A 25,828-nucleotide genomic window follows, 5' to 3' on the forward strand; every position below is an offset into this window, starting at 1 on the left:
CTGTGTCATGTCAGTGTGCCCTCACCAACCCTGCCACTAACCCAAATCAGGTTAATTAATGAAAGACATTTGGGGATGGGAATGAGGGTAAAATATGATTTTAAGGGGGAAAATGCCTGAAGTTTCTCTTTTTAAAAAAAGGCTTTCTGGAAGGCTTTAATCTCAACAAGGTTAGTGTGACATCATTTTCAGAATAACAAACACAAGACACTGAAAGTTTTTGATGTAACCTTAGGAAAGTTCCATCCATCAGGATGGGTTTGGGACAATAGGAGAAATTCTGTCATTTTGTGATAGAAGAGATCATGGAGAGTCTCTCATATATTTCCAGTCTTAATTGTGCAATATTTCAGTTTTACAGTCTAGTTCACAGAGAAATGCTTTATTGGTCCAAATGATGGGTCAGTCACATTCAAAGAATGAGAGATAACTGATTATTCCCCACAGGTATTCCCACAAGGCTAAGAAATCTATAGGAACCTTGGCTGTACTTTATGTGGCAATTTACTGAAAGGCATGGATCAGAGTACAGCAATATGAAAAGTCATGGTTGGTTTACTGCTTTGCTAAAGGGATAAAATGCACTTTTCCTGCCCTCACAGTGCTTCTCAACAGTATTAATCTTATGTGTGCACAATTTTGAACTCATTAATATTAAAAACTTATTTGGGAAGAGGTATAGTCAACATCAAAGGAAGAAAATTCCACATTCTTCCCAAGCCAAAATAAAACTCCAAGCTTATGTATACAAAAGCTACAACTAGTTCAGTTAGCCTTGTAAAAGATGTACTCATGTTAAATTTCAGTCAATTAAAGATTGATTGTTTCATATATGTTAGCCAGATTTTAGGCTATTCCTGTTAAAGGCAGAGTTCTAACCCTCCTTTGAAACTTACTACGTTTTTTCCTTCTTTCTTCATCTCTGAAGTACAGGGATAGAGCCAGATTCTTAGTCTTAGGCAGGAAATCTTAATTCCTGATAAAAAGGATCTGTTGAAAATAAAATCCCTCACTATACTATGCTGAGCTTACAGAACTGAGGTATTAGTACTCATCAAGTTCTGAAATTGAGAAAGATGACACTGGTCACATCCATATCATGGAACTTTCTGTTTGACCTCTAAAATGCAAGATACCAGTAAAGGTGTTGTCAAAATAGATATACCATTCAAGTTGCCAAAGGCATCTCATAAATTTCACAGGTATTTAGGTAGGCTTAGTTTATGTTGCTATGGTAACTGCAACGTTTGAATTTCCTAAGCTCAGAATCCTCCTGTTCTTAACTTTAAAACGATAAGAATGATCACTATGACTTTACATGCATTTGTCACAATGCTAGAGGTCACATCTAAAGTTTATAAGTTTATTGAACACAGTTCAAAAGCACATCATGGGCTTTTATGGAATGTTTAATGATAGTTTCAAAATGTATTTTCCAACTCCCAGATAATTATCTTCTTTATATGTGTGGGTGTGCAAGCACACAAGTTCATGCAAAGTGTTTTAGCTAAAGAGCCCTAGTGACTTCTAGAACACTAGTATATTATTAGAACAGTAAGCTTTTCTTTGTAGAGCTGTTTTCTTTACCATGATGAGTAAATGAGAGGCCTCTCAATAGAAAAGTGATAGACTCTAGATGCGTGATGAGGAATATATTGTGAGATGTGGCTAATATGTTGATTTGTTTTGCTTTAGTATAAATTGTTATAAGGCAAAGAGTCTATTAGCTTGGAGTGGGGAAAATAATAGCAATGTAAAAAAGGCCATCAACAAACATTTATTTTAAAAAAAACAAAGTGGTAAGAGAAATAGAGGGTTGGAATTGGACTCCTCCCAAGAGCAGCAATTTTATAACAGTGACCTAAAAGAAAGATATTAATTGAACTTACCTTCTCTGTCAAATCACATTCCCATTATTCTCTATAGTATTGAGACTATCAGAGAGAAGTGTTTTAAGAAAGGGCATTACATGGGGCACTTCAATATAACAGCAAAGGCTGAAGTGAGACTGACTACTCTAATGAGTCCCCAAAGGGAGCCTGGAGTGTAATTAAAAAGCTTTTGCACCGATCAAGACCACGCGTATAATATGTATCCACAACAGCAAGAAAAACCAACCGCAAATGACATAGGGTTGACTAGAGATAGAAATGTTTCTTAATCTGGAGCCAGGCTTACCTTATATCCTGACGATTTGATATGAACTCCGCGCTTGGTCAGAGTCGATTTCATTCGGATGAAAAAGGAGCGCTCAAGGGTGTTGTCAGTGGTTAGTAGGCTGGGGCTTGTTGATTCCACTAAGGAATACAAAAATACATACACACATGATTTAGATTTGTACACCTTTCCTCTGAGCTATTTTTCAGGTGCGATGCTTGAATTCACTAAAAATAAATGACAGATGGATGTTTAAGAGTGTTGTAATCATTTACCTCATTTAGAAAATGTTTACTTTGCAAAAAAAAAATGTATAAAGCATAACTCTTTTTCAGGATCTTTATCAAGAACATTTTCAACCTGTTAACTCATAACTTCCTATAACACATAGTTGCAAAGTTACTTGAGGCTTTGATCCTTCTGGAATGGACGACTTGTCGTCTTTCGAGAATATCAGAAACCTGCTGATCTCTAAGAATAGCTAGTACCTGGGTAGTGGTAGTAAGAGGAAGAGAAGGGATTCCTTCTCTTAGAAGTTTCTTCTATCTTGTTTTCTAAATTTACTGAAAAGCATAGATCAGAATTCTATAACATGAAGAGTCATCATTAGGTTACTGTCTTACTGAAAAGGATGCAAAGCTTTTGCAAACCTAAGAATCATAGAATTCTACTAAGTACCTTTAATGAAATGAATAACATTATAGGGAGGGTGTCTACTCTTTCCTGAGAATTACTTTATTTGTTTTAAAGAGATAAATATCTTTTGTTTGTGGATAAACTGAAGGAACAACTTTTACCTTTCCAACTGGGTGATCTTCCAAAAAAATTCCAGGGAGCCATGTGGATATGGTAAAGCTTATAATTCTTAAATCTAGAGAAGTGACTTCCAAAGCTAATTAAGTTTAACCCTTCTTTTACAGAAGGAGAAAGTGGAGTTTAAGGAGCTTGTATGATTTACCCAATGTCACAAAGATAATAAGCATTATAAATAAGATTTAGACTCAGGTTCTCTGCCTTTAGAACCAAAGTTCCTTACTTTGCCCCATATTCAAAGGCAAAAATAGAACCCTGATAGTAAGCAGCTTGCCACTGGCAATCCTTCTATAACCCAAAGTTCCTTTAGTTCCCTTTCTCTGATTAGAAAATGCAATTTTGTCTTTTAGTTCCTCACTTCAGGCAAGATATTGACTTCTTCCTTCCATCTTTATTTTGTGAAGATAGAATGGATCACATTTGTCTGCATCTCAATGAGATCTATCTTCTGAGCTCTGAGCTTTCAAAGTCTTTGTATAAACAGCATAGACTATATGGCCTCTAGTCTCTTCCTGCCTTACATCAATGATCAGGTTTCAGAAATATGGCCTAGCTTATTTTAAACAAACAAACAAACAAAACGAAGGTAGCAATCTTTAAAAACAATCTATTACTTTTTGTTTTCTTTCAGGGTCCAGATTTGTAATTTTCATCTATGTAGGGAGCTTCCTTTATAGAAACTCCTTTTATAAATGCAGGTTTGGCACATGGTCTGCAACCAACATTCTTAAAAAGCTCTCTAAGGCACTGAGAAGCTAAGTAACTTGCCTTTGGTCTCCCAGTCACATTGTATGTCCTATTATTACAGGTTGTTTTTATTTACTTTGGAAAAATTCATAGGCTGCATATTTTGACTTGTCTTTATAAAATCTTCTAAGTAATGTTAATTTGAAAGTATAAATTCACTCTTCCAAATGTAATTGGATCACTATCATGCTCCCCTGTTCCCCTTTCCACCACCAAAGTCTTCTGAGGATTACTGTAATAACAGACCTATTGTTCCCAGTGGTAGTAGAGAAAAATAACTCATCAAGAGATTTTAGCATAAAAATTCCAGGTCACAGTGATTGTAAACATTAGAAAATGATAAATTCTTACCTATATTTACATCTATATCTATCTTTATTTATATCTATATTTGTCTCTATTTCTATCTCTATCCTTTGCAATATTTCTATCCATAGCTATAGATATAATACAATGATATATATAGAATACATATATATATATACATGCATTCATATATACATTCATAAACATGGACTAACGTGTGTATCTCCTTGTGTGTGTGTATCACTATATTCTCTCAACATGACTTGGAATTTTCATTCTAACATATCTTAACTTATTAATGATATTTTTCTATCCCCATTAGGAACAATAGATCTTTATGGATAACATATAGATATAGTTATATGCATATACATATATACAAAAGATGCATGATGTCTATATTTATATAGCATCTTTGAAAGTATTTAGAAAGACCCTATCTTTTTTAAGGAAAATAAACCTTCATTTTTTTCATTCCCCACATCAAATTTGAAACTGGATTGCAGGAAGATGATCTGTCACATGCTGAAAATGAAGATATTTGTGATCTAGGGTTCCTTTTGTATAGTCCTTGTCTTATTATGACTATGCCATATTTATGCATTTCCATTCTGTTGTGATGAAACCACTATCAAGAGTGCCCCTTTCTTTAGTGTCTCTCTTAAAGGTTTTCTTTTCTAGCTTCCTTCCTTCTTCCTTCCTTCCTTCCTTCCTTCCTTCCTTCCTTCCTTCCTTCCTTCCTTCCTTCCTTCCTTCCTTCCTTCCTTCCTTTCTTTCTTTCTTTCTTTCTTTCTTTCTTTCTTTCTTTCTTTCTTTCTTTCTTTTTGTTTTAGAGAGCTGGAATTCGATGTCATTTTAAATGTACAGCTCTTTATCACTTGAGGGAGAAGCCGAGCCATGTTATATTTAGTACTTTCATTTCTTCTGATTAAATATGAATTACTATGAAATTTTTCTCATCATCTAACACGCCATAATACGCCAACAGCTTTTTAATACACTATATAAGCACAAACTTCTGCTCTAAGAGTTTAATTTGCCCCTCTAATCCAATCACATCAACCTTATTTCTCTTATCAGAGATTCCCATTTTGAATTAAATGAGCTCATTAGTTTTAATCAAAAGCAGAGAGATCAAAACTTAAACGTAAATGCTTTAGATCAGAACTGTCACTCAGCCGTGCGGTTCTATTTTACTAAAACACAAGATCAGAGACCCTTAGAACCAATTTTTTCTCGTAAGGGATGCTGAGAGCTTGAAGATGCTATATCCTTTTTTTTTTCTTTCCAAGGACAGATTATACATTTAAGGTTAGACTTAATTTATAGCTTTTTTTTTTTTCATACTGGTGGAAATGGAAAAGTATGCCAATCTACCTTGGTCCCTTTCCCATTTATTGGCACCAGTCCTTAGAGACTCAAACTACTGTGAAGCCATCAGAATCTATACTACAAACCCAGCTTTAGAAATTCTGCTCCATTCAGCAATATCATGTTTGCAATAGCTGAGAAGAAATGGAACTTTCCTAAGATGTGAAATATGTTTTCAGGGTCAGGGTTCTGGGTACCTTTTGACCCAACAACCAAGAAGCCATGGAGATATTAGATGTGTGGGTAATTCAGGCATCATTAGCAATTATGATTGTTTTTATTATGTGGTACTTTACAGTATAATACTTACAGGGCAGATCTGAAACCACAGCATGCAAGCTTCCTGCTGAGTGAAGAAATGCTAGGCTAGAGCCTGGCACGTGTGGGAGAGGCAGCCCAGTACATTATGCCCTAACTGAGGCCTTAAGTACCACAAGTCCCACTGTGTTGCAATAGTAATTATCTAAACGTATGAAGGTAATGTTAATTAAACCCTGGATAGTCAATGCTAAAGCTATAGCTCAGTCTATTTGGAGCAAAAAGATTCAAAGTCTAAATGTATGTTCTAACTTTCATTTTCTGGTGGTATGTGGGGGAGGGAGGGAAAAGGAAGGGATGTTACACATGGACAAAGAACTCAAATTGTGGGGGAAAAAAGCTGCTTAAAACCACCACAATTTCCCATAGTTTGGGGTGGTTGTATGTTTCAAGAAGCATGGAAACTTTTTGGAATTATGATTTGGCACTTACTGTACACATTTCCTAAGGATCTTCCTTTGCCCCTTCAGTAACTCCTCTCCCCATTTATCTACCTGTTGGCACTGAGATATTTAATGTGAAAAGCAGTATAATCTACATTTACAGGCCCAACAAACACCAGGTTCTGAAGAGAAGCTTTTTTTTTTTTTTTAACCTCAAGTTAAATCTCCCTCAAGTAAGGAATACCATTCTGAAGAAGGCATTATGGATAGCACATTAAGGGCTGGATTTGGAGCCAGAGGAAGGGGGTTCAAGTTTTTCTTGTGAAATGAAAATTTAGTTGACTCAGCTATGATTATGTTACAGGATTTTTTCCCCAGTGCTGGGGAGGGTAGAAGGGGTGGGAAAGGGAGCAGGAAAGAGAAGGAAAAAAAGAAGAAGGGATTGGAAACAATCACTTTGTGGTTGTGACGTTGATACATGGTGGATCGGTTATAAGAAATTAAGTGGGACTGGCAAAAAATTTTATGGGAATTTTTTTCAGATTGAGAGGTGTTTGTGTTTGTGTGTATGTTTTTATGTGTGTGCCTCTAACCCCTAGGAATATGGAAAGGATAACTGTAGGATTCCTCCCTCCCAGAATAGTCCTGATTTTGGGGGGTGGGGTGAAGGGAGTGGTAATAGACAAAAGATTTGGGGCAATAGAGGCAAGGTGGAGCAATGTCAAGAAGATCAGGTAATAGAATAAAGACACTAAACCAAGTTTATAACTAGGAAGTATTTTTTAGAGAGTTTTATAGATATAAAACGCTGTGGTATATATCATTACGGACTTCAACTGACGAAAGACCCAGGACACAGAGACGCTAACTCTCTTACTAGGATCCCACAGAAATTCAGGAAGTGAAGGCTTGGTGAAAGGTCAGAGCCCAGGAGAGCCCCAACTTAACTTTCTGGAATTACCCCAGAAAACAGCTACATAAAGGAAAAAGACCAAATCTTAAGGCTTTCAACAGCTAGTAAATTTAAATATTTTTAGAGCCAGAAGAGTCAGTTTTTGCATACATTGTAAAAGTTATAAAATAGTTAAGAGGTAAGTGTGATGACTTGCATTATTAGTTAATATCTATTGAAGATTCCATAATGGGTATCAGCCCAATGCCAAGAGGCTAGGCACTGGAAATGCATCAAATTTATTTGTTAATGATATTGCCATTCCCAAATGCTTTATGCATTTATCTTTGAATGCAGGATGCTCAATCCTAATATATTGCCTATAGCTGCTGCTATTAAGAAATTCACACATCTGGCAAGTGTGGAGATTTTATTAACTAATTATCTGAGAAAGTAACCTGTTACCTCCATCAGCCCCAGTTTTTCTGAAGCAGCAATGCAATCTTTAGTGTTGACCCATACAATAGAGTACAAAGAGTAAATGCTTTAGAAGTGTTTGGTGGAGTGGGGAAGGGAACAAAACAATATATATTACTTTCTTTTTAAAGAGGCAAATATGAGAAAGACAGAAAAAGGGAAAAAGAAAAAGGAAGGGAAAAGGAAAGAAGAAAGAAAAGTGAGAAAGAAGAATGGAAGAAAAGAAAACATTTCTAAGGATGCAAAAGAAAATCCCATCTGTTTATCATAAATATACCAGGCCATGAACTCTATATCCTGAAACTTAACACAAAACAGATGATGTCACAACAATTTCCAAATGAGGCAAATAGTTGGGGAAAGCTTGAGGCTTATTTATGATAAAAATAAAACCCAATTCTGACTTTATCAGAAAAAAAGTTCTGAATTCAGAAAAAATAAGCATATTTTCAAAGTTGAAATTCTGAGCCAATAAGCAAAATTTCTTTTAAAAAAATCTTTTTCAAGATTATCATCCACCCTTCTTTTTATGGTACTTTGAAATGGAAGGGGTTACTTGAGATTATTTGTGCTTATTTCCAAGATTTTTGAATAGGTGGAAAAATACATCAAAATGCAAACAAAAATACACCAAAATACAATTACTCTTTCTAGTTTTAAGAGTTGGCTAAGTAAATGTTTGAATTATTACAGTTCTGTATAACCTGTTACCTCCATCAGGCCATGAGCCAATATTTTAAGTTCATTAAGAGATATCATGACATTTCCAGAGTAACAATTTCTCCAACCATGGTAATTTGTTCCTATGTTTTCAACCTCACCAATCTCTACAAACTGAAACAAAAGTGACCTCAAAAGTCAGCTAAGAGGAAAGGTGTCAAATACAGTGCTACTAGAGTGTCTGGTATAAGATTAAAATGTGATTGGGAAATATTTTTTAAAATAAATAATACACAATAGAAAATAGACAATGCTAATATAGGCTTTTCTAAATCAATTTGTCAGGATTCCTTATATACTGTTTTAAGGGCTTCCTTTTCTGTTTGAGTGTGACACGATTGATGTAAGTAAGTCACTTTCCTTCTCAATGTATTCTATGTCCCTGAAAATGGTCATTCAGTTTCTCCTTGTATCTACCTGATCCTTGGGCCTTTCTCTTTGCCCCATAATTCAACTCTCCTATAGGGCTAACCATCTCATTTCCTTTATTCACTCATCTTCATGAATTCAAATTTAGCCTCAGACACCTAGCTATGTGACCCTAGGCAACTCACTTAACTCTGTTTGCCTCAGTTTTCTCATCTGTAAAATGAGCTGGAGAAGGAAATGGCAAACCATTCTAGTATTTTTGCCAAGAAAAGCCCCCAAAGGGGTTACAGATATCAGATATGACTGATAAAAGACTAAACATGCTCAATGAATACAGTATGGTTTAGTAGAAAGAATTCTGGGTTTGAAATCAGAAGACCTGATATGCCAGGTCTGTGACAGCTATTTCTTTGGACTTGTTAACTTAGTAAATACTTTAACACCACAATCTTCTTAAATACTAAACCTTAATAAGTGGAAGAAGGAAAAAAAAAGCATTTTCTTCATGTGGTTTGTGACTGGAAAAATTTAAATTCTGAGAAAAATGTGAATCCTTACAGAGAATAAGGCAGTTCTTGAAAACAGGTTGAATAGAGAGAAGCTGTTATGTTATGAAGTTAAGTGTGTTCCTTTCTTTTCTTCAGTTCACTGACTAAGCCAATTTTTTTCTTCATATACCTTCTGTTCAGATCCATGGTGACAATACATAAGACAAACCAAAGTGCAAACATCCATGATAGATTTTAGAGGACTCAGAAGCTATTTGGTATTTTACCTCTCTTGGTGAAACAAAATTATTTCCAGGAAATTTATTACTTGTTTCCCTCCTCCCCCTCCACAAATCCTTCCCCATCACTGCCATACTCTAGGTACAAAAACAGTTCAGGATCTTAAGTTCCATTTTAAAATGTAGTACTTTGTAATAAATGACTTTAGAATAAATAATACGTAGCCAAAACTTGACCTACAAATTTTAGTCCTGTAGAAGTTAACTTTCAGCAAAATATTGAAGAAAAAAATAACTAAAGTAAATTTTATTTATGTTCCTTTGTTCTCAAACCCAATCCCTTTGTTTCTATTAAGTAAGCTTTCCTCTCAAACCCAGCCCTTTCCACACTGTGCCCTTTGTCTAGAATAAATGTCTACTTTCCATCTCCCACGCTTAATCTTTTCTTTCATCCAAAACCCATTTTCTTCTGGGAGCTTTTCCACTTAGATGGGCCAGATTAGTAATTTTCTCCTACCTTGGAAAAAGCCCTAAAAACTATTCTTAAAAGACAATCGAAATGAAAGGAAACACAAACAACATAAATTGTGATCAACATAGAAAATAAACTTCATTAAGAAAAAAAAAAAAAAGAAAGGAAAAAACAAACAAAGACCAGCCCTACTAAAGGGAAAATAATACACTTGTGAACTGTGGCATCTTAGAAAGGAAGCTACCAAAAGGCAGGGAGGGTACCATTTGTCATTTTGGACCATGTATTGAGCATTATGGATGCTCCACAAGCACTGAACAATCAGACAAAGAGATAGGTCTTTAAGGTTAGGAAATTGTAAGCTACCTGTACAGGGAAATGCAAATGTTTCAGCTTGTTAGAGTGAAAATAATAAAGATTTGATATTTGAGAGACTTATCACTAGAAAAAATTTAACTCTGAAAAGCCCCTTAGAAATGTTACAGCCTACTAGGCTTTAATCCATTATCTAAACATTTACAAATGTATCCACACTTGCCCAATAGACCAGAACGACTCTAAAGGAGCTGATTCGGATGGCTGAGTGAATTGTACATAAATGATAGAAGATGGGAGTCTCCTAGCTCTCTATGCACTTGCAAGTTTAAATAAAGTTGCTTGACTTTCAAGGATGAAAAAAAATGGCCAAGTTGACATGTCATCCAGATCTCTGCAAAATTAGTGAACACTCATACATTTAAAAGAGATAATTTTTAAAAATTCTACCTATGGCCTTTTGGAACCAGAGATATCATCTCTTCTGATTTCTACAGGTCTCAGTCCTATAAGTGTAGGTATTTTCCTTCTTAATTTTAAATAAGTTAAATTCATGTAACATTTTGCCAGTAAATTATTGAAACCATTTTATGTCAAGAAAACTAAAGATGAAAGAAAAAGAGATATCTGGGAAAGGAAGACTAGAGAAGAGAAGTTAGACAGGATAGTTTTTTTTTTTCTGCTTTTAAATTTCTTTTTAATATTTATAGAGCAAAAAGCTTAATTAATACTGACTTTCTCATGATAAAGACTTGCATATCTCTCCTTCAGTACCAGTGCAAGATTAATGGTTATAATTTTTTGACCTCTCAGAAGGCAACTCAATTGGATTTTATGTTTACCTGAGAAGACAATAATAATAATAATAATTAAAACTTTACATGTACTTTACGAGTCACAAAGCATCTTACATGCTAAAACTCCTTTGATTTCAACAACTCTGCAACTTCAGATGCTATCTTATATAAGAAGAAACTAAGATCCAGAGAGTCGGAAGGACTTGTTCAGTGAGTCAGATCACTAGTAAATATCAAAGGTGGATTTGACAGTTTTCTGCCTTCAAGTTCACCACACTGCCCAGTTGCTAGGATAGAGACATGTTATCTCTACCTTTTTTCATTTGTTGCACAGCGACAGATACCTTCATTGGCTTCCTAATATTACAAGGATAAAATACAAACTCCTTAGCATAACATTCTATGTCCTCCCCATCTGAATCCTTCCTACATGTCCTTCCTTATTTCATGATGTACATCTTTTCTCACAGTATATGTTTGAGCTAAGCTCTTCCCTGAAGTTGAAATTGGATATCATGTTTTTCAGCATTTGCACTAGCTATCCTTTATGCCTAGAATCTGGAATGTACTCTGGGCATTTCAAAAAAATACGATATACCCATAACACATTTTTTAGGGTTGATCAGCATTATTAACATTTTCTTCATCACTTTTTAAAGCCTAGACCATCAATAAAAAAACGAAAATGAAAACAAAACAAAACTCAATCTCTGCTGTGTAGAATTAGCCAATTTCCAAGGTGTATATGTTCATACTGATAAGGTAATATAAGAACCTCTCTGGATCTGGTTAGAACTGGTTGCATCACATCCCTGTTTGCAACACACTTGCACCTTAACTTCTTCTTCTTCTTCCCAGAGAATTTTGCTCAGAGCCAGCTTCTCTGTGAAGCCTTTTCTGTTCTCTCCTAGTTGCTACTGTTTTCTTACTCTTCAAGTAACTTGTCATTTAATTATTTGTCCTTTCTAAGTAGAATATAAGCTTCTTGATGGTAATTATTTCATCCTCAGCTTTATTTCCAGTATCTGGTCCATAGTAGGCATGTGATAAAGGATTGAAATAAAGCAGATATCTTATCTTTTTGAGGCAAGCAATTTATCTATTCTCTTTCGGTCTGTTTTTGGTTCTTTCTCTCTCTGTTGATCTCTGGCTCTGTCTGTGTCTGTCTGTCTTTATTTTTGCTCTTATTTCTCTGTCTCTATTTCTGTTTTTGTCTCTGTCTTTTTTAGCACTTGGGGAAGAAGGAGGGGAAAATGCAGCTTTTTGCTCTCAGTTTGGTCTTTCTGAAAGATCCTAGGCTGAGAAAATCCTTCAAGGTCCCAGAAGGAGAAATTTCTGACAAGTGTTATTTGACAGAATTCCAAGGTTACCAACACTGAGAAAGTAACCTGAATTTCCTTAGAACTCCATTAACTACTTTTTTCTTCCAAAGGAGAAATTTTTTCCATTGCTTTTATTCTACTTTTCTTGCCTTTTATCACATACATTTCATTTAGTACTGAGAGGGACTTCAGACACCTAGTTCAATCTTCTTTTACACATGAAGAAACTAAGGCTTAGGACAGTTAAGTATCCTTGCCCAAGGCCACATAGGTTTAAGTCTCAAAGGCAGGATTTGAATCTAGGTTCTACAAATTTTTCCATTGTTCCATACTGCCAAAACTGTTGTCTGAATAACCTCAGGAAGTTAGAAGGTCAAAAAGTCAGATTTTGATGAGCTTCCTTTTCTCTTAGAATAAGACACTGATGTGTCATCCCTTAAAAAAGAATAAAAACAAACAAAATTTTAAAAAAATTACAGAATGTGTTGTTGGTTTGGCAGTTGTTTTTCATTTTGTAAATCTGGTTTCTCTGGCTTCTGTAGCCTCAAGACATATGCATCTATGTCTTAGGCTAAGCAAGTAGCATTATAACTTGGCCTTGATAATTGGCCCCTGTGAGATAGCAGATGTAGCTTGTTGTAGTTCAGTTGTTTTAAGTGTGTCTGACTTTATGTGACCCCATTTGGGGTTATCTTGGAAAAGATACTGGAGTCCCATTTCCTTCTCCAACTCATTTTACAGATGAAGAAACTGAGGCAAACAGAGTGAAGTGACTTGCCTAGGGTCACATAACTAAGAAGTGTCTTAGGCCAGATGGGACACCTAGCTGGAGATATAAAGAAAGTGCAATTATTAGGACCAAATCATTTTTTTTTCCTTTCTCTTCCTGCTTTGCTGTTTGGTTTTGGTTCTTGCCTAAAAACCTGCGAATCGTTAACTGAAATTCAAGAGCATACTAGGGTGAGCTAGTAGTTATGAAAATTTTGTGTTCAGTGTTAAAAAAAAAAAAAAAAGAAGAAGAAAAAACCTCAACCTCAATTGCATTTAGCTCTCTGCTAAAGCTGCCTAGTCCTGCCAACCTATCTGGAATGAGAATTACAAATGCATGGGATTGTTTTTCATATTCTCATGTGCAAGCAGGGGTTACTACTTGGGGAGGCTGTCCCCCGAGGGAGAGAAGGGTATTCAGCTGCCTCATGCTGTTGCCCCGCAGTTGGTATTTGGATGATACCACTCTGGGGAAATATACACAGTGTCAAAGTCAAGCTGTTACCAGTGGGTGTTTCTATACACAGCCACTAAGTACTAGGAAGTTTCAAAGGAGAAAACTGGGTATCATAAAGCTAGCCTTTGAGAGTACATGACATCTAGTGTGACCCATTACACGCCAGTCTCTGTACTCCAAAGAACAAACACTATGAATACTGCAAGAGAGTATTTTAAATCTTATTGGAAACCCCCTGTAAATGTTGGCACTTGAGGGATCTATTCCTGGAGAAAAATATAGTGTGTGCTCCTGGGACATCTCTTGGATTCCATTACTGATATTGCGTATGGGATCGAGTGTGGCAATGTTTTTATCACAACTATAAAGTGGTTATGAACCAATTCCTCATATAAAACATACTCAATAACAGGAGGGTCTTCTTTATTTCTTTTTTTCTTTCTTTTTTCCATCCTTCCCTTTTTTTTTCTTACGACAAACATGATGTCAGACAAAGGGCATCAGGACTTAGTCTTTGTAGTACAATACAAAATAACAATACATAAACACCTTTGTGAAGGCAGCTTGAAACCCCATGTTTTCTATTAAAAAGTCATGTTCAATCTTCACTGTTGATAGAACAGAATAGCTAACACAGAGAACATTGTATATCAGAAAGGTCAATAGTTATTATGAGCTACAAATATATTTTTTTCCATCCTTCAGGCTGTTTAGCGCATATCACAGCATGAGCAGCTGTCTTCTTTAATGCTTTTAAAATTAGAATCCCAAAGAGGAAGGAAAAATTACGGTTGCAATGATTGCTCTTTGCTTTTGTAAGTTTACTTTAATACACTATTTTATATACATGAATCTTCTATGCAGCCTACCCAAAGGACAGGGAATGGGTTGGCTATATAGTGGTGGGTTGCCAAATTTATTTATTTTTAGTATTCTGGCCAAAGTCACTGTCTCTGGCACAGATGTTGTTAACTGACTCTATTTTTGAGTGGAAGTACATAGCGGTATATTACATATGAACATGCACACTCACAAATTCACATATACATGCACTATGTCTTTTCATTGTTCTACAGCTATGTTACTAACAAAAATGGCGCCTTGTGATCTGAAACAGTTGTATATTGCTGCTTAGAAAAAGCAGTCAACGACTCAAACACTCCAAATAAAATATTATTGCTTATGTGTAGATGAATGGATATAAAATGGTCGAGGGTTTGTACACATTGATTTTTAAAAATAAAATAATATTAAAAAACAATTCTAGGAGCTCACACAAAAAATTGTTATTGCCCTGTTTTTCTGTAACTTAGATGTATCTAGTATAAGCTCATTTTAACAGTATGATTCCTAATGATTAAAGTTATTATGATCTATAATTGGAATAGGTGATATGATTTTCTCAATGGTCATCCCAAAAGTTTACTCTTTGATTTTACAAACTGATCAATTCATCTCTTGGACAATATTTCTTTCTTTCTTTTTTTAATACTTTTTTATTTACAAGTTATATGCATGTCATACTGTATTTACAGTATTGACAATTGCCAAACCTTTTGTTCCAATTTTTTCCCCTCCTTCCCCCCATCCCCTCCCTCAGATGGCAGGTTGACCAATACATGTTAAATATGTTAAAGTATAAATTAAATACAATATAAGTATACATGTTCTTGGACAATATTTCATTTGCTAAGACAATAATAACAATAGCTAATGTTTTCTATAGCTCTTATTATGTACCAAGGACTGTGCTAAGTGCTACACAATTGTTATCTCATTTGATCCTCCCAACAATCCTGGCAGAAAGATATTGTTATTATTCCCATTTAATAGACAAGGAAACTGAGCAATGCAGAGATTAAATAATTTGTCCAAGGGTCACACAGCTAATAAGTGTCTGAGGTCTTTCTGATCCCAGGCTTAGTACTTTATCCATTGTACCACAAGGTACCTATTACCTTAGAGAGGATAATTAACTTTTTTAAATGATCACTTCATTTGCCAATATTTGTTTTAGAAACTCTAGACAAGTTCTATACTTTCATATATGTTCTGGTTAGGGATTAAGAATTTTCATTTATTCATCCATTCAATTATCTACTGAGCAAATATGTGGAGAAAGAAATAACCATTTTCTGGTTGCTCACAATACTTTTAGAATTTTACAATGTAAAATCAAAGGGGGTAATATACTAAGGAGGATACAAAACTAAATAAGACATTCTTCCTGCCTTCAGGAAGCTTATAGGACATGGGAGTAGAGGATTGAGACTGGGAGATTATATTGATGAGTATAAGTTCTTATTTACAAGAAAAATGGAAGTTATACACAAAAAAGTTCAGGCGAAACATAATTAGAGCATGACAGGAGGGATATAAGAAATCTTTTGCAAATAGAATTAATTATACTCAGCAACTAATTAAATTTGGGGCATAAGTAAGGAGGAAAAGTTTAGCACTAAGTGATTGGTGGAATGATAGTTATGAATAAAAATAACGCAAGCAAGAGGAAGAACTGATTTAGAAGAAAAGGAAATGAGAGTGAACTCATTTCTGGAAATTTAGAGTATGATGTGATAATAGGAAATCTGAGTAGAGATATCTAATAAGCAGTTTCAACTGAATAGTAGGAGATGTTAAATTAGAAGATATTATATATTGAGTAGAAGGCAAAGAATTGAAGATAGTAAATATAAATTGCTTTTTTGAGAGGGTTATTAATGAATAAGAGAAATATAGTGATAGCTTGGGGATAGGTAGAAGTATCCAGGAAATATTTTTATTTTAATTTAATCTACAATATTCAGAACATTGGGCATTTGAGACATTTATCAAAATTCTGATAAGACAAGGTCATAAATTTGTAAGCTTCCTTGGAGTTCATAATATTATAGGGAAGTACACAATAAGTTCATTAGAGAAAGTCAAAGTATTATGTAATATCTGAGATAGGGATAGATTGTCTGGAAAAATCAAGAAAGCCTTTTGGAGGAAGAAGATAATCTGAGTATTCAAGTAATCTGTAGGATTCCAAGAAGGAGAAGGTATTAGAGTTGCAGTTGTTCTCCCTTTCTTCTTCCTTTTATGTTCCTTCTCCTCTTTGTCGTTCTTATTATTTGAGGGATAAATGAAGTGAGAATAAATTAGTGTGAAAAAAAGCCCCAAAATGGAGGAACACTGAGGTGAACAGGAGATGACAAATATTCCAGTCTGGCTAGAGCACAGAATTCATGGAGAAGAGTATGAGAGTATAAGGGAGCACAATGCTTTTTAAGATAGGGAAATCTGAGCATGTTTGGAGGCAGAGAAGTTTATATTGATGATGGAATATATGGAGAGTTTGATGAGTGGTTTAAGATCTAACAGACTAAGGAAATTAACCTTGAAAATAAGGAAAGATATATTTTTTTTCCACACAGAGGTGGGGGAAGGAAGAGGAGAACAAAAATAGAAAATGTGAGGTTGAAATGAGGAAATTTCCATGTGGCATTGTCTCATTTACAGCAAAGTTTGGTGCAAAATCATCAAGGGAGAGTGTTTTGTGGAGGCTTCAGGAGAGTTAGGAAAAGGTTTGAAAAAAATTGTTTTGAGAAATACATTAAAGAGTTAAAAAAAATGTGAACCCTGTAAAAGCATTTTTGAGCAATGGTGAGGTCCAGACTAAGACTAGAGAGCATGAAATTATGAGTGATCTAGAATGGTTCCATGACCATTTCCATCAATGCTTGGGAGCATATATATTATGAGGGTTTCCTTTATATTTCTTTCTTATCATTGAGTTGATGACAGCACTGGGGGAGAGAGAGAGATAATAAATGCTTGCAAAATAAATGAAAAAATATTTTAAAATTAAAAAATGGTTGGCTGTAAAGTTTAGAATGGGTAAGATTGAAAGGAAATACTGCATAGTGATAAACATAAATATGGAATCTATTGATCTGGATTCAAGTTCTGCTCCAACACTTAACTAGAATTTTAAGGATACAAAAATGACATCCAGTTGGGGTAATACAGGAAATTGACCTTGGGAAAGTAATTTGTTGGCTAGATTTGTTGATTTTATTTCATCCAGAATATTGTGAAGTAGAATTATTTTTGAGGTATGCTTAGATTTTTGTTTTATATTATCTGTCACTGACTCACAATTTTGCAAAATGATTAACTCTTGATATAAGTTAAAGAGTCAAACTAGCACAATTCAGTACTAAGGATTATATAGGAGAAGTGTTATAAGGAGTGTCTTTCTTTCTAAAAAATTATGGTTGACAAAGAAAGACAAAAGAAAAACAAAAGAAAGACAAAAAAAATTTGTGCAAAGATGCTTATAGCAGCCTTTTTTATGATAACTCAGGGCTACTATAACAATGCCCATCTATTGAGAAAAAGACAATTTATGGTATATGAATGTAATGGAATATTATCACATCATATGAAATGATGAAATGGACAGTTTCATAGGATGCTAAGAAGATCTTTATGAAATGATTCATACTGAATTGAGCAAAAGTAGAACATTTTATACCAAGGCAACATCATAAAGAAAAACAGCTTTGAAAGACTTTAAAACTCTGATCAATGTAATGATAAAATAAGATTCCAGAGAACTAAAGATTAAGTAAACTACCTAATTGTTTTGTTTTGTTTTGTTTTTGGACAGGGAGGTGGTAGGCTTAATTAGTCAATCAATAAACATTTATTAAGTGCCTACTATATGCCAGGCATTGTCCTAAGTACTGGCTTAAAATGTAGGGTGATACATACATTTTTGGATATTGTTCATATAAGAATATTAGTGCTAGAATTTATCCTTTATTCTTTGAGTTTTGAATTTTTAAAAATTCTATTTAATTTTTTAATGTATGTTTTCCCATTTTTTGTTTTTGTGTTTCAAATAAAAAAAAATTGAAATTTTTGAAAATTTCAATTTGCTTTCCTTAAGAAGCATTTATTAAGAGCAGACTATGTTCTGGCCCTCTGAATCATACTAGTTGTGTAACCTTAGACAAATCATCCAGTTTCTCAGTGTTCCAGGGCAAATATCTAAGATTATAAATTGCAGAACTATTTCTCCATCCTCCCATAGGATATTTTGACCTAGAGAGGTCAGGTGATGTATCCAAACTGACATGAGTGACAGAATCGGACTTTCAGGCACCTTTATACAAAAGTTTCGATACATTGACTGTCAGCACTAGAATTCAACTATTTAATGTAAATTGTGTTTGTGTATCAATAATATTCTTAGTAATTTTCAATTGCTTATGAAGCTGAGTTTCAGAGTTGACAGAAAGCTTCAAATCATCTGTAAAGATTGATGTTCTGATGCTCATCCTTGTGTTTTCCTTAACGCCATGACCAGTGTTATTTCATCTTCAGCTTAATCAAGTCAGTTCCAAGCAGAACTAAATGAGTCTCCCTGAAATATTTCCTGATTTATATGTAAAGCTATCGAGATTGGATAGTCTTTTGCTCTGTTGAAAGATGATGACATTCCATTTACTCACTGCATATGTTGTTGTTGTTGCTATTATTTCTATTGGTAGATAATGACACTGCAGTTTTTCTGATGGTATGTATGGATGCTATTTGGTAGTATTAAGAAAACTAAACAATAGTCTACCATTGTGGTCTGTTAGTGCCTGGCTGCTTGGAATGATGGGATGAGAATGAGACTTAGAGTCAGAAGACAAACTTCCGCATTGGATAAACCTCCAGTCAATCACTGGGCCTCTGTTTTTACATATATATAAAATAATACTTCTCTTAATCTCTTCACTGGACTTTTGTGAATCTTTTTATGACATAATGCATGTATAGGAAAGTTTTTTGTAACCACGAGGCACACTACAGACACAAATTATGAGCATTATAGTGTTTAATTGTCTTAATATCATGAACTTGTCTTTATTGACCAATCAATCCAAAAAATGAATAAAAAAATGAAATAAAAATAGGTAAAGTCAACCAAAAAATGGCCTCCTACATAAATCTGTTATGTTTTTTTATAAAACTCTTCACAAAAGTTATTAAGGGTTACCTCTTTATTCTGAAACAACTAAGTCACATGACCATATATGTCAGCTGTATAGTAATTTAAGAAAATAAAATTGTGCTTTTAAAGAGGAAAAATTAGCAAAGAAAAACTTTTCTTTTCCCTTTTTCAGTTGAAAAAGTTACAAAGCTACTAAATAAATCATCTTAAAGTGCACACAGTCCTGGTGAATGATAGTCTTTCCTATTCAGTTTTAAGTTCTATGCTTTGGGAGAAACCGAGTCACCTAAACTTCTTACAATCAATTTGAAAATCATCAATAATAATTTCTTTCTGGCTATTTTGATCATCTTTACTTTCTTGGTTTGTTGAGGGAAAAAGTAATCAGTTAGACACATGCAGAACATGTAATCTGTGTAAGGTGATATTCTGGGGATTTTTCCATATTTATATTTTCCCTCTACATTGTATTATCACTACCCAAGAGCCCATGCTGTTATTTTTTTTCCAAGTCTGAAGATCACCCCATGGATTAACAAATGATTGAGGATTCTCTCTTAAAAGACTCTTTAAAAAACTGTCAGAATCAGCCTGAGACAAAGATTTATTATGAACTATTTAAAGGGCTTAATATATGTATCCCCAATGAGCCCTTGGAGCAAACTAGAAAGGAAGAGTGGAATTCTCAAAGAATAGGAAAAATTCTCCAATGCCCCTCTTTCTTCACACCATGATTACTGTTTACTCAAAGGATAAAATGCCTAACCTGTCACACAAAGTCTTCAGAAGCCACATTCCTGCTGATGTACAGTAAAAACAGAACAATGAAGAGCGACACTAATGTGCCCAAGAAAAGCAGCTGTAATTTACTTTCTAACCTGTTCACTAACACACTAATATGGAGGCATCTTGTAGAAGGAACTGATCCCCCTGACCCAGGCGGCAATCAAACAACTGTCAGAGTGTTTTCTGTACCAGAAGCTGCGACCATTACCTTAATTATACGTTCTTGGATAACAAACCTTCCTTAATGAGCAACTTTTCTCCCATATGTGTTCCCGTTCACCCCTTCTGTCCTTGAAAAGGCCCATCACAGATCATTTCAATTGGAAATTGTAAAGCATATTCATAAGTATCCTTTCTAACAGGTAATAAATACTACCTTACGCAGGCTGTTTGCTTTATGAGAATGCCAAGATATAATTAAAATTATAGGCCTGTACTCCAGGGAGGAACAGCAAAAGAACTGCTCAATGTGGATGATAAACTTTTCAGAGGCCTTGGAGTTCAGTGTTTCTCTCTCACGTATGGGTCTCTAATTTGCTATTTATAACCATGTTTTCCTCTTTGTAATCAATCAATCAATCAACAAACATTTATGAAGTGCCTACTATGAACCAAGCATAGTGATTGCTTATGAATAGCTATGAGGAATAATTTGAGAAAAGTGTGCTGCTGTGGAAAGAATTCTATATCTTGTCTCTGATGAGTTGGGTTCAAATCTCAGCTCTGCTGTCATGTGTGAAGCCTTAGATAAATCCTTTCATATATCTCAATCTGAGTTTTCTCATCTGTAAAATACAGGGTTTGAATTGGATGGCTTCTAAAGTCCTTTATAACTCTCAATCTAAATACTGTGGTTTGAAGTCAAGAGATCTTGTTTCAAAATCACAAACTCTCTGGACCTTAGTTTTTTTCAGGTATAAAGAGTTCGATTAAAGAGTCTCTAAAGTGACTTCAGTTTTAAATCTAATTCTCAACTGATATACTTCTTCATCTTCTTTTCTCCTACTCAGTTGTTGTTTTTTTTAAAACAACTTTTTCTTTATACACTTGTCCTTTTGGTTCCCTTCTCCCTCCCCACTTTTAATGATTTTCCTGTTAATCTTTGGACATTTAGAAGAGACAGATATGAATGTTTCTGAAGGAACCAAAAAATTCAGAATTTTCTTTTTAAAAGGTTTTTTTTTTTTGTTTGTTTGTTTTTTTTTTTTTACCTTTTAAAAGGTTCACCAGGAAAGAAGATTCTTTTCAAATAGTCACCTGAAGGAGAAAACTTATAATAGAAACTCATGTTTACAGAGAACTTTAACAATTGTAAACTACTTTCCTCATAAAAATCCTTTGAGATAGCTAATATAGGCATTAACACATTCATTTGATATTTAAAGAAGTTCAGACAGAAACTTGGCGACTTGGAGAAACTAAGTAATTTTCTCATCCATAGAAAGGATATATTAAGAGCCTAATCCCAGATTCAGAATTTGTGTATCCCACCAGCAATTCTGCTGTATGCTTCCTCATGTACTTCCCTAGCTATTTTTTCCCTAGGAACACAATGACAAAAAATTCCAAATGAAAGGTAATATTAGGATTCAGAGTTATTCAGAGTTAAGAATATTTTGATGTAGCAATAATAGTAATAGCTAGCATTTACATAAATTTTAAGGTTTATAAAGTGCTTTCTAAATATTTCAGTTACCCCTGCAAAGATCTTGGGAGAGAATTACTATTATCTCTCACTTTAGAGATGACCATTTTAGAAATAATTTTAATAATAATAATTTTAGAGGTAGGGGAACTGAGGCAGAGATTAAACAATCTATCCAGGTAACAAGTGTCTTCATTTCTTACTGTGTGGCTTTGGGCAAGACCTTTCTGGGTCTTAGTTTCTTCTTCTGTAAAATGGAGAGTAATACTTGGACTGACAATCTCCCTAATGAAATAATATGCTGTAAATCATGTTAGAACTGCAAAGTACCACATAGATGCAAAATATTATCAGTCGAACTCAGTAGTCATCCACTCAGACAACAGGGTTCTTGTTTGCTTTATACAAAGATTTGCAGTCAATCAGGAAGATGACTCATTTAAATGACTACTGCTAACCTAAGCAGGTAATGAATGAGTACCCTATTATTAGGACTATTAAAATGGAAATACTAGAATCACAGGTTGTGGAGGGTGTAGAAATGATTTCTGTTCAATTATAGGTGGAACTAGGTAGCTTCTGTAGTTTCTTGCAACTGGATGATTCTAAAATCTTGGAAAATAGCATGGTTTATTGGAAATATCATAAAGGATCAGAAAATCTGGACCAATCTCAAATTGGCCACTAACAAAATGTGTAACCTTTCATGACCCACATAACTCTTCTGGGCCTTAGGATCCTTGATTGTAAAAGAGAAATAACATTATTTTTCTTATCTACTTGCAGAAGTGTTATGAGGATCAAATGAGATAATAGCTCTGAGTGTGCTTTGAAAAATAGACCTCTATACAAATGTAAGGCTCATTATTCTAAACTGAATGAAGAAAAGTATGTGCTAAGGGAATGATGTCAATATAAAGAGACATATGGGCCAGGAATAGATAAAAATTAGATTAGGTATAGAAACAAATGAGGCTTTACCAAAGTCTGAATTTCAAAAGAAATGAAAAATCCTATCTACCAACTTTGTAGTTCATATTTTAGAGCAACTGACCTTTCAGGCCAGGACTTCATACCCATGATCATAACTTTAGGAGGAATATATATGTTAGTGACAATTTTTTTTTTGGCAAATTGATTTGTACTGTCACCCTGCCTAAAAAGTCAGGAGAGGGTTTTATATGTACTGATTTTGCAAGAAAGGTGGTATTCGAAGATAATAAAAATAATAAAATACAAAAATGGAAGGGAAAATAAAGGAAAAAATGAAAAAGTGAGGAAAAGGAGATAGGAAAATTGGATATGAGAAAAGCAACAAAGAAATAATTCAATAATAGAACCTATAGATACAAAAAAGAAAGATGAAAATGAAACAATAAGAAAATGTAAAAAGAGATACCGATAAAAGAATTAGAGGAATGGAAGGGTAAGATTTGTGCTGATATTTCACATATTTGCATTTGATATAGGAGGGTTGTTACTTTCATCATAAGCATTATACCTGTAGTTCAAAGCAGCTAGGTGATCCAGTAGAAATAGCAATGAGCCTGGAATCAGGAAGACTTGAATTAAAATATAACTGCAGATATGTACTAGCTATGTGTCTCTGAATAAGTCACTTAACCTCTGGTACCATTTTCTTCCATTGTAAAATGAGGATAATATTACCACCTATCCTGCAGGGTTGTTGTAAAGATCAAAGGTGATAATATTTGTACAGCCATTCTACAATGCATGCTAAAAACTTATTCCATGTTAACAGGTAAATGATACTGTCTGGTGATAGGATGCATGTGGCAACCAGCAAGGCTTTCTTCGGATAACTAATGGGATTTATTAGCTTATGGCCCAAGAATTTCTTTCAACAATACATCAATTTATTAAAATATATGTACAAATTATCAAATAATCTCTAAACATTAGGGAACATAAACTAAGTCAGCTTAGTATATCAGAAAGAACATCAAAGACCAAGACAATTGGCTTCCAATCCTAGTTCTACAACTATGTGACCTTCATCAAGTTAATTACATTCTCTGGGCACCAATTTCCATATCAGGGGGAAAAAAGGATAATTTTGTTTTTATTTTTTAAATCTGTAGCATTTTGATAATGATCAGGAAGATTAGTTTTTAAAGAGCAGAGATCCTCAAAATTGTCTAGTATGATTTTATATCCCCAATACTGCCCAACACAGTACCTTGTACATAGCACATGTGAAGTCCTTGAAGGTAGGAGTCATTTTGCTTTTGTTTCAATATTCTCTGAACTTAAAATACTACCTCCTGACATATAGAGTAATAGGCACTAAGTAAAAGCTTGTTGAGTTGAATTTAATTGATTAGTAGGTTTATCAAAAATTATTTTTAAATAATTACTAATTATATACAGAAGAAAACATTTAAAACAAGAGTTAAATAAATAGTATTTTTTCTTAGTTTGCATCAATTGTTATTAAATCTTTTTAATGCAAAAATGTTGCATTTTCTTTGTTTACTTCAAGGGAAAAACTTTAAATTTTTTCTCAAATATAGTGCTTTGGAGATTGAAAAATCTCCAGGCTTTGGCATGACCATACTTTCCCAGAAGCTTTCTAGTTACCTGTTCTGCCAATTTTAGGTTTTGGCACCAAAAGCCTTTAATTACAGTAACTGCATCTTATCTATAATAAGCTGTTAATTTGCTGCCTTACATCTCATTTTATGGGGCAAATTGGCCTTCTCTATATACTTTTCTACTTCCCATTTTCTTTCAAAATTAAAACAGAATAGATGGATAATAAATGATAAGGTTATCTTGTCCATGTAGTTTTTTGTTTATTTTTTCCCCTTTAGTTAACTATGGCTATATGTCTTCCTGCAGATCTTATAAAAACCACAATAACTTCTTTCCAGTTAGTAAAAAAAAGTTTCTTTAACACCCATTTTCTAACTCAAACCACTTGGCTTAGGTAATGCCACAGGGCATAGAGCACAGGCCCTCGAATCAGGAAGAATCATATTCCTGAGTTCAAATCTGATGTCAGACATATCCTAGATGTGTGACTCTGGGCAAGTCACTTAGTTCTGTTTGCCTCAGTTTCCTCATCTATAAAATGAACTGAAAAAGGAAATGGCAAACAACTCCAGTATTTTTGCCAAGAAAACCCCAAATAGGGTCATGAAGAATTATACATGACTGAAAACTGACTCAGGGAGGTCTAGCGTACACTCTAAAGATTTTTCTTCACCAAGGTCTATCATTTTGCAACCTAGCCCCTCCCAGATACTTGCTTTAAATTTTTAGAGGGAACATACTTTTCCTCCTCATTATAAATACAATCACATATTCCCCCCTCATTTTTAATATAGTCGAACAATTTAAATACATTTTGAACATATTGAAATACCTTTGAGAGACAGTTTTTAAATGGAATACAATGATTTCCTCATGATGACAATGACTTTAAAAGGGGAAAAAAGAATTTTATATGGATTGAGGGGAAAAAGAGATTGTGGAAATTCTAGAAACAACAAACAAATAAAAACAAAGAATGAAAATCAGCAAAAGGAGTCCTACCCAATACAGTGGGATAAAGTAGGTTAAAAAAGAAAAGAAAAAAAGTAAAAAGAGGTTACAAAGGGGTGAGAAAAATGGCCGAGATCTAAAAAAGGAATGAGAAGGGATGAAAAAGAAATGTGAAAATGAAAAGGGGAAAAAATGAACAAAAATACAAAGGAAATAAAAAAAATTATTTTTTTTAAAAGAAGGTACAGGAGGACTGAGGAATTATAGTTACCATCAAGAACAAAAAAGAAATATTTAGCGATGGATAGAATTAATTTCTGGTTGTTCATAGCACATTTTCAATTTTCCATTTTTTGTTGTCAAGAAGCCTTTTAATGGGTGGTAGTGTAAGGCTTTACAGGACAACTAGGTGGTGCCATAGTGCACAGAGTGGCAGGTCTAGAATCAAGAAGACTCAGTTTCCTTGAGTTCAAATTTGACCTTAGAT

The 25,828-nt window shown here is 34.2% G+C and overlaps 1 protein-coding gene across 4 annotated transcripts in view; it reads right to left on the reverse strand.

Moving 5' to 3' along the window:
- NPAS3 (neuronal PAS domain protein 3) overlaps window positions 1–25,828 on the reverse strand; it is a 1,088,750-nt gene that overhangs the window by 97,133 nt on the left and 965,789 nt on the right. For all 4 annotated transcript variants that reach the window (XM_051977274.1, XM_051977273.1, XM_051977276.1 and 1 more), the window contains one exon: window positions 2,179–2,297. In XM_051977274.1, the coding sequence (XP_051833234.1) occupies window positions 2,179–2,297 (119 nt within the window). The remainder of the gene's footprint in view (window positions 1–2,178; window positions 2,298–25,828) is intronic.

The sequence above is a fragment of the Antechinus flavipes genome, chromosome 2, assembly GCF_016432865.1.
Source record: "Antechinus flavipes isolate AdamAnt ecotype Samford, QLD, Australia chromosome 2, AdamAnt_v2, whole genome shotgun sequence".
Taxonomy (NCBI): domain Eukaryota; kingdom Metazoa; phylum Chordata; class Mammalia; order Dasyuromorphia; family Dasyuridae; genus Antechinus; species Antechinus flavipes.